The sequence below is a fragment of the Aulostomus chinensis genome, chromosome 3 (genome assembly GCF_037954235.1).
Source record: "Aulostomus chinensis isolate RoL2024-O1b breed Wild chromosome 3, RoL_Achi_v1.0, whole genome shotgun sequence".
NCBI lineage: Eukaryota > Metazoa > Chordata > Actinopteri > Syngnathiformes > Aulostomidae > Aulostomus > Aulostomus chinensis.
The window spans coordinates 205,334-215,296 of record NC_141322.1 but is presented as its reverse complement, the minus strand read 5'-3'; the positions used below and the strand labels follow the sequence as shown (position 1 = coordinate 215,296).

At 43.6% G+C, this 9,963-nt stretch overlaps 1 protein-coding gene across 1 annotated transcript; it reads right to left on the bottom strand.

Moving 5' to 3' along the window:
• Positions 1-609: 609 nt before the first annotated feature.
• Positions 610-9,657, bottom strand: mitfa (melanocyte inducing transcription factor a). The gene is made up of 9 exons (XM_086200538.1): positions 9,524-9,657; positions 8,578-8,790; positions 8,388-8,483; positions 8,186-8,294; positions 7,783-7,866; positions 7,463-7,519; positions 7,057-7,132; positions 6,602-6,749; positions 610-1,930 (listed from the first exon to the last, which is right to left on the bottom strand). Exons 1-9 carry the CDS (start codon positions 9,554-9,556, stop codon positions 1,526-1,528), a joined length of 1,221 nt encoding a protein of 406 aa, XP_086056664.1. The 5' UTR covers positions 9,557-9,657; the 3' UTR covers positions 610-1,525.
• Between the last annotated feature and the right edge of the window lie 306 nt (positions 9,658-9,963).

Genomic DNA, 9,963 nt, shown 5'->3' with positions numbered 1-9,963 from the left:
TTATATCCTGCAGAAGAGTGCAGCGCGGTGGAGCAGTGGTCCTCACTGTGGCCCCCCAGCAAGAAGGTTGTGGGTGGAGCCCCGGCTGCAGCACGGGGTCTTTCTGGGTGAGTCTCCATGTTCTCCCTGTTCCTGCTGGGTTCTCTCTGGTACTCCAGCTTCCTCCACAGTCCAAAGACATCAAGAGGGGACCAGGTTAATCCAGACTCTAGATTGACCGTAGGCGTGGCTGGGAGAGCCAATGGTTGTCTGTCTCTATGTGTTGACCCTGCCATGGACTGGTGACCTGTCCAGGGGGAAGGCTGCAGGGATAGGCTCCACCCCCACCACCCTGAACAGGAGAAGAGGGGGAACATGGAGGGATGATGGATGGATGGATGGATGGATGATGGAGGGATGGAGGATTGGCTTTGAGAGGCTGGGATCCCAGCGCTGACTTTCAGACACACCGCCATGGTTTAGCTCCTCATGCAGCTTCTATTTAGTCTTGTAATGTCTCATCATCACTTTTCAGTTGTGTCTGAATTTATTCATTAGCTTCTTCTACCACTGTTTGTGTATTGATAAGGTCACTCAAGTTCAAAAGCCAATTATTTTGCTAAATTGATATAATTTCTTGTCCGTGGATGAAGTTCTTCTAAAAGTGCCCTTTAGTCCACCTTATGACATGTCCATGAGGCCATTTTGACCATTTGCAGCCAACATGAGGAAGGTCAATGGATGAAGATCCCGCTGCAATGCTGTGGGAATAATCGCCTGGTACTACTACGTTCACACCCAAGCAGCTGCTAAGTGACCCACCTGCCATCACTCCTCCTCCATTAAAATGTCCAATACACTCTTTCAATATCACATATTTATCATTTTGTGAAAAGGTAAAATGACATGGCAGCAACTTTAAATAAAGCAAAACTTCAATCATTCTTTATGAAGAGACAAGAATCAAAAGACTTTCTTTTCTTTTCACAAAATGTTAGATTGAGAAAGTACAAAGGAGGAGAAAGATCTCATCCACACTTGGGAAATTACCAGTAAAGAGTTAATTTACCATAGATTCTGTCATTGCTCTTTCATCAAAACTAGCACAAAACAAAATAAGTTAAAGGATGAGACGACATCTGACATCATAAATGTGTTACATCTCAAACAAAACATGGTCTCAGTGAATCAGACAAAAAAACAACTTATTGTTACAAATAAATTATAATATGGTGATATTTATCTTTTAGTATTTCATTTGTTATTTTATCGGATTGTAATAGGAGTACAGCATACAATTAACATACATTTGGAGATGTTTGGACACACTGACTTGATCCTTCACTAATGAAAGTGTTACTGTGTTGATGGTTTTGCATGTTGTGCATTAAGCTTTGGCTCAATGATCCTCAGTGGGTTCAATGGGAACTTTAACACAGTGCTCAGCAGAGGGCCATAAATCTCTGGAAGTATACCTGGACAAAGGCAGGATAAAAAATAGTTCCTTTATGGGCACACTGATGTGACGCTCCAGAGTGTCGTGCTGCTAACAGCTAAGCTCCTTGTCCTCCATGCTGGAGCTGGAACTGTGGTGGCTGCTGACATTGACAGAGCCATCAGGGGACATCGAGGACAACAGGGGGTCACTGGGGGATATTGGCGACAGGGCGTTGTCCCTCACCAATTCCTTCATTTTACAGGTCCTGGAGTTTCCATATGGGTCAGGGACCCCAGCATCTGTTGGAATCAGGTCGAAGGTTATGGTGCCATTGTTGAGGTCCAGTGTGGTTGGAGGAGACATGTCAGGAGCGGAGGTATGCTGGTAGAGGTCTGAGGTGCAGGAGTCCAGAACGGGCTCCTGCTTAATGACCCGGCCCATTAACTCTGATGCAGAGACAGACTGGGACGACACCACGGTGAGACCATGCGCACGGGCTTGGATCTCCAACTCCTGAGTAGACACAGAAACAAAAAAGAATGGAGCTGACATGCTACAACACGGCCATTTATCTGTGTAACATATAAAAAGCAGTAAATTCTGGTGCCCCTAATAATCATAATAATTATAATACATTTTATTTATAAGGCGTTTTTCAAGGCACTCAAGGTCGCCGTACAACAGTTTAAAATAGATAAATAAATTAAATAAAACATGCACCTATCTGATCCTTTGTACACACAAGTGGCCAGATCCAACTGAACAACTTAATGTTTCAGAAGTGTATTTGTTGCCTTGCCGAGTTAGACGGGACTATTTATCTACTGAAGGTAAAACCAGTCTGCTGTTAGCTTAGCATACTGTCCACAGCAAAATCTCATTCATTGCGTTTTGATGTCCATTTGTATTAATGATTAGAAACTGAAAGTGTAACAATGTAGTTTTACAACTCAAGCCCTGGGTATTGTTGTTACAAAGCAAATTCACTTGATCCCAAACACCCGCAGAGAAAAAGCAATGAGTACGTGAGCAACAAATAAAACTAGACAGAAATGTTTTAGAAGTTAAAAGAAAATGAGCAAAATATATTTTTACACAACAAGAAACCATCTGGCTAAGTACTTCAATATCTGCAAGTGATGCTGTGTCAGAGTTTGAGGGTTCTGACCGTGAAGAGTTCAGGCAGTGAGCTGGATGTCGACTGTAAACTGGTTAGCGTTTGGGTGCGACTTCCCTACGACACTGAAGGAGGTGTGTGTGTGTTCAGCATAGCAATACAAGACAATTAAACTAGCAGTACTACATGTCTACAGCGCTACTTATCTTTAATACTTTGTGGGTATAGTACTCCATACCTACAGTCTATAGCACTACGTACCTGCAATACTATGTGTCTGCAGTACTATATGTCTACATTACTACATGCCTGCAGTACTTCATGTATACAGCAACAGGTGTGTTGAGTACTGCATGCCTACAGTACTATGTGTCTACAGTACTACATGTCTATAGGACTGTGAAATCTACAGTATGTGTCTGATTTAATACTTGTCTGCAGCACTTCGTGTCTATGACACTATATGTTGATAGTACTGTGTGTGGACAGTGTCTACGGTACTACATGTCAATAATATTATGTGTCTATGATACTATGTGCTTTCAATGCTGCATGTCCATGGTACCACGTGTCAGTAGTACTATGTACAGAAGGGTGTGCCTACAGCTGTTGATTGTACTACGTGCCCATGATAGTATATGTCTATTAAATTGTGTGTGTACAGAACTATGTGTCTATAGAACTATATGTCTATAGTACTATGTGTCGATAGTATTACATGTCGATAGTACTATGCACCTACACTACTATGTGTCTTCAGAACTACGTGTCTATGGTAATCTATGTCTACAGTGCTACATGTCTCTTGCACTACGTGGCTACAATATGTTCTACAGTACTTGTCTATGGTACTATTGACACTCTCTGATACTACATGTCTATGATAAAACATGACTACAGTAGGTGTCTATGGTATAATGTGTCAACAATATGAGTCTACAGTACAACTTATGGTACTATGTTACTATATGCAGGGTTCCTGCTGGTTCCTAGAGTTCTAACAGTAGAAGGGAGCCAGAGCCTTCAGCTATCAGGCTCCCCTCCTGTGGAACCGTCTCCCAGTTTCAGTCCAGGACCCAGACCCCCTCTCTAGGTTTAAGAGCAGACTTAAGACCTTCCTTGTTGATAAAGCTTATAGGCCGGTCAGGCTGATCCTGGACTAGCTCCTAGTTTATGCTGCTATAGACTGAGACTACCGGGGGACTCCCATGATGCACTGAGCTTCCTCCTCCTCTCTGTTTCTCTCCATCTTTATCCACAACAACCTCATGTGTCAATCATCCATCAGCGTCAACTTCTTCCTGGAGGTGTCTGTGCTCTCGCCCTGCAGGTCACCTGCACTATACGTCTATAGTACTACAGGCCTACAGTATTATGTGTTCATGGTTCTGTGTGCCTGAAGTACTACATGCCTGCTGTACTAAATGTCTGCAGCACCTCTGGCCAAATGTATTAAATGTCGACAGTACCATGTGTCTGTAGTAACCTGTCTACGTTACTATGTGCCTGCAGCACTTCATGGCTACAGTATTACCTCTCTACTCTACTAAATGTTTTCAGTACTATGTGTTGATACTGCTATGTTTTTATGGCAGTACTGTCAGTGGTGTTACATTTCTATAGTACTACATGTCTATGGTACTATGTGTCTACAGTACTACATATTTATGGTACTACGTGTCTTATGTACTCCATGTCTACAGAGCTACATGTCAGCAGTACTATGTGTCAGGTCAAGTCCAGTCAGGTTTCTGTGTGGGAACCTCCCTCCTGGTAGAGCAGGTGTAGAACCTCCCTCCTAGTCAAGCAGGTGTAGAACCTCCCTCCTAGTAGACCAGGAGTAAAACCTCCCTCTTAGTAGATCAGGAGTAGAACCTCCCTCCTAGTGGAGCAGGTCTAGAACCTCCCTCCTAGTAGATCAGGTGTAGAACCTCCCTCCTAGTAGAGCAGGTCTAGAACCTCCCTCCTAGTAGATCGGGTGTAGAACCTCCCCTCCAAGTACATCAGGACTAGAACCTCCCTCCTAGTAGATCAGGAGTAGAACCTCCTTCCTAGTCGAGCAGGTGTAGGATCTCCCTCCTAGTAGATCAGGAGTAGAACCTCCCTCCTAGTAGATCAGGTGTAAAATCTCCCTCCTAGTAGAGCAGGTCTAGAGCCTCCTTCCGAGTAGAGCAGGTCTAGAGCCTCCCTCCTAGTATATCAGGACTAAAACCTCCTTCCTAGTAGATCAGGACAAGAACTTCCTTCCTAGTAGATCAGGACAAGAACTTCCCTCCTAGTAGTTCAGGTGTAGAACCTCCCTCCTAGTAGTTCAGGTGTAGAACCTCCCTCCTAGTAGAGCAGGTGTAGAACCTCCCTCCAAGTAGATCAGGACTAGAACCTCCCTCCTTTCATGAACAAGCACATTTGAGATACCAGAGTTTAAAACCTTCCTTTACCAGCAGGAAGGTGGAGCTGATCCAGGATCAGTGGGGACGGACGTCTGCTTTGACCTGCTGGTGTTTCATGATGTAGATTCTATTTCATTCGATCTGCCTGTGTGTAAGTGACCATGATTTCCTGATGTTTTCCTGAGTCCCTGGCCAGAATCTGGCCCGTTAATGCAGTGCCACCCGAGGACCCTTGTCCTTTGTGCACAGAGGTTTCTCCAGATTTCACCCAAAGCTTTTTTTTTCAGTATAACTTTCTCTTCCAGCCTTTGGCCAAGCTCATCCCAACTCTTTTGAGATGTGTTGCTGCCATCTAATTCAAAATGAGCTACAATTTATGAATTTGTAAAATTTCTCACTTTTAATATTTGATATGTTCTCTATGTTCTAGAGTGATTAAGATAAGCGTTTATAACATTTGTAAATTATTGCATTGTGTTTTCTTTGCATTTTTCATTAGTAGAGCAGGACTAGAACCTCCCTCCTGGTAGAGCAGGACTAGAACCTCCCTCCTAGTAGAGCAGGAGTACAACCTCCCTCCTAGTAGAGCAGGTGTAGAACCTCTCTCCTAGTAGTGCAGGTGTAGAACCTCTCTCCTAGTAGTGCAGGTGTAGAACCTCCCTCCTTGTAGAGCAGGTGTAGAACCTCTCTCCTAGTAGTGCAGGTGTAGAACCTCTCTCCTAGTAGTGCAGGTGTACAACCTCCCTCCTAGTAGAGCAGGTGTAGAACCTCTCTCCTAGTAGTGCAGGTGTAGAACCTCCCTCCTAGTAGAGCAGGTGTAGAACCAGTACTTTGGGTCTACAGTTGTATGTGTCCGCAGTACTGGGGGTCTACAGTACTAGGGGTTTACATTACTACATTGCAACAGTATTAGAGGTCCACAGTACTACATGGCTGCAGTACTACGTGTCTGCAGCACTATGTTTCTACAGTATTAGAGGTCTACAGTACTAGGGGTCTACAGCACTTGGGGTCCACAGTACTACATGACTGCAGTACTAAGTGCCTGCAGTACTAGGCAATGGCAAGGCAAGGCAATTTTATTTGTATAGCCCATTTTCACAAACAGTTTGTCTCAAAAGGCAAAGGGGTCTGCAGTACTAGGGGTCTACAGTACTACATGGCTGTAGTACTGTGTGTGTACAGTACTAGGGGTCTACAGTACTACATGGCTGAAGTACTATGTGTCTGCATTATGAGTCAACAGTGTCACGAGTCTATCGTACTATGTGCCTGCAGTACTATGTTTCTGCAGTACAGGTACTACATGTTCACAGTGGTGCTTCCATGTGTCCTCCACCGCTTGCTGATGCATACAAGCCCCGCCTCCTCCAACTACCGACTAATCATTTATCAACAACTCTGGTCATTGATAAATCTGCCACTGATGTCATCAGCCCTGCTGACCACATACCAGCGAGCTCATGTTCCCACTTCCTTCATTTCTCTTTTCAGTCTCACATCAAACTAGTTGGTTCCGTTGATCAGGGGATGTGAAGTTTCAGTCTCCCGGTCAGAAGTTCCTCTTCTCCTCCAGATCATGCTCCTCCATGTGAAGCTGAACTGGAGGGGTGGGGCCTCCACAACCACAATGTACTGAAGCGTGACACAGATAGCAGGGAGGAACAGGTGACCCACCTGTATACGAAGCATCAGGTGGCGGTTGGCGTGCTCCAGCTTCCTTTGTCTGCACTCCAGCTCCTTGGTTCTCTGCTGCTCCCGCTGCAGCTTCCGGATGTAGTCCACGGAGGCTTTCAGGATGGTGCCCTTGTTCCAGCGCATGTCTCTGAGGGACACAAAGCTGCGAAGTCAGAGTCAGCTGACTGTCAGGTCCGTCACTGCTCTGTGAGCCGTTGGGCATGAGAACAGGAGGGTGGTTGAAGGGGGCCATGACGTAGGGTCATGGCTCCACTGTAGAGGCCATTTCAGTGCCGCTCCTACACCTGGAGCTCATCATGGACTAGAGTGTTTTAGCTCAGTACTTTAGCTTCTCTGAACTGAACCACTGGTTGGGGGTTGTGTGAGACACAAATTCTTATTTAATGTTCATTATGTAAATCAAAAAGAAGACTCAAGATCATAAAAGTACTTACGGATCATTAGATTTGGGTATCAGGGTTCCCAGCTCCTTGATGCGATCGTTTATATTGAATCTTCGCCTTCTTTCAACTGCAATTGAACACAACACACGTGAGTCCAGCCAGCCAAGTAGCTTTTCTGGCAGGAAAACCAGACGAGTCATGGACAAAATTCATATTTAATTAGAACTTAATTCAAATTACCGAAATTTTGTACTCAGATTTACAACTAAAGAACTGATGATGAGACAGAGAAAATACACATCACTAAACATTAAATTATCTCCAAAATGATAACAATCAAGACTGGTTTCACATTTACAGCTTTTAAATACTGAAAAGCTGTTAAAATTAATTGTGTTACATTTGAAAGCATCAAGTCACTCACTAAATAATTAAAATTGAGATTCTGTGGACTCACTTAAATTGTGGTTGTCCTTCTTCTGCCGCTCTTTCGCGAGTGCACGAACTTCGGCCTCTGGGAAAGAAACACCAACATCAACTCAAAGTCATAAAAAGTCTTCACAACACCTCCTTTATTCTGTCTTTAGCACACTGGATATCTTTTACTGGACCATCCTAGGCCACTTAATCACAGGAAATACAAAATCATTTACATTTTCAGAATTACAAAATAAAGTTGAAGTCCTGTCGTTATTCATATTGTGTGCGATTTAGTTATACACAAAATTCTTCATACAGGAAACAGCTGTTAATTGTAATTAATTCCATTTTGCTTACCTACTGGAAAGCCGTCTGGCCTTTGATAGTTTTCATACTGGCCACAGGATCCTGGCTTGTCCAGTACTTGCTTCATGCCAGGAGCTGGAGTAATTATTTAGTAAATGGTTGACTTAATAGTATCTTGTGCTTTTCCAAATTGCACACAATATCCACATTTGGGCTACGGTTGTGGTGTCCTCATCTACATTTTTTTGGCAAAGGGTATTATTCTCCCTGACTGATAAAAACAAGATACATTACAGAGTAATACTACAGTTACAAGCTGGTCTACTCTGATTGAATGAGGAATGAGATTAAAGTATCTGCAGGCTTCAGCTCAACCCAAAAACATACAGCAAGACAACAGGCTAAATATTCAATTGACCTGCAAATACTGATCATGTGTGTCTGACTATTTTACCTGTGTATTCCCTTTTAATGTTGGGGGGGCAGGAGTTGCTGATGGCCAGACCTGGCAGTGGAAGTCCTTGATTGCCGTACAGGTCAAGAAGGTTGCCTGATACAGAGAGCTACGAGATGTTCCATGCTGCCATTAATGAACACTTGTATGTGAAAAAATTCAGACATCAAATGTATAGTATTTGTACAGAAGGGAATATTACCGAGTTGTTTATTTGGAGTCCTGGATCCATAAGTCCCAGAACATCATCACTGTAACTTGACTCCAAGCTAATGATGTCATCAATGACATCATCCATCTATATGACAGTCAATATTTATTCCATGATTAATGCAGACCAAGATTTCATCTCCTCAACAGGCACCCACATGTAGTTAAAAAATGAGACCTACCTCTTTCTCACAGTTGGAGCTGAGGGTGAGATGGGCCATGGGACTGTTGGGGGCGCTGCTGCCGGGACCAGGTGGCATACCGTGTTCAGGGGGCTGGCTGGGACATTGGCTGCCGGCTTTACCCCCCAGAGTGGTGGACAGATACTGCCTAACCTGCTGCCTTTGAGCCTGCTGGATGTGGTATTTGGTGGGACTCTCAAGATGGGGCTGCACCTAATGAGCAAGAGGAAGGCCTAAACATTACAAGCCGAGATACTCCACTTGTCTGGTCTATGATAGATCGTAGGGTTTTGCACTTAAAATAGTGAACAAGGTCTAAGGATGACAAATAACTGATGATTAATATCTCAGAAAATATCAAGCAATCTCCAAAAACAGTTTCTAGGATTTAGCGGAAACTTAAACATCAGGACTTTGATTTGACAAAGTATGTGACACCATGTAACCCAAAGATTAACCTTTAGATTCTCCTTCACGTTCACGTTGAGGTCTTAGTTTAGTTGGGAAAACAATCAGGCTGCACTGCCATGGTTCAGTAAACGGTTTCGTATAAATCTTTCGATCTGAAAACACCTTTTTTTTTTTAAATTTCCAGAAATTAAGGGTAATCCCCAAGTAGCCAAAAACTTGTTGGGTGAAGACTTCAACTCCCCACTGAAGGGACTATGAAGCAGTGTCACATGATCCGCCACAGATCATTCAGGACTTCAACAAGCCAACATAGAAACAAGCTCAGCCTCTATAGCTTCTCTCCTGTTACTGGATGCTTCCTGTGGTGTAAACAGTTGCAGTTATAATGTCCATGACAAAAAACAAAACACCGAAACCCTTAGACTGAACCCATGTGGTCAACAGATAAAGATGCTCCTACAGGCCAAATAACAGTCTGCTGAAATAACAGAGAAATACTACAAACAGCAAACATGCAAAGACCGATCCACCTCACCTGGTAGTGGCTGTATTCCAGCATCTCCAGCATGATATTTGTTTTCTAGTGGAGCAAATCGGACAGTAGCGACATACACTGTATGATTCTTTTATCTTGTTAGTCTGCTGTGGGGGCAGCAAGCTAGCCTGTGCAAATGAGAGCAGTCACCAGTCCCCGTTAATTTATCAAGGGTTTAAGGCTCATTAGTTATGCAAGTTAAGAAATGGAGGAGGACACAGAGGCTCATCCTCCCACTGCTGTGTTGTTCCTTCTTAACTATGAATTTATGTCTTTATAGAGCCCTTTTGACGTCACCGCTCTCAGCGCACAAAGGCGTCTTTTTACTGGTTGTCCAGTAGTCTGCGAACTAAAGCTTGCTTAAGGCCAACTAACGTTTATTCTTTCGTTCTGCTCATCTAGTATAAAACATCGTTTGTTCTGATCATCAGGAACACAAT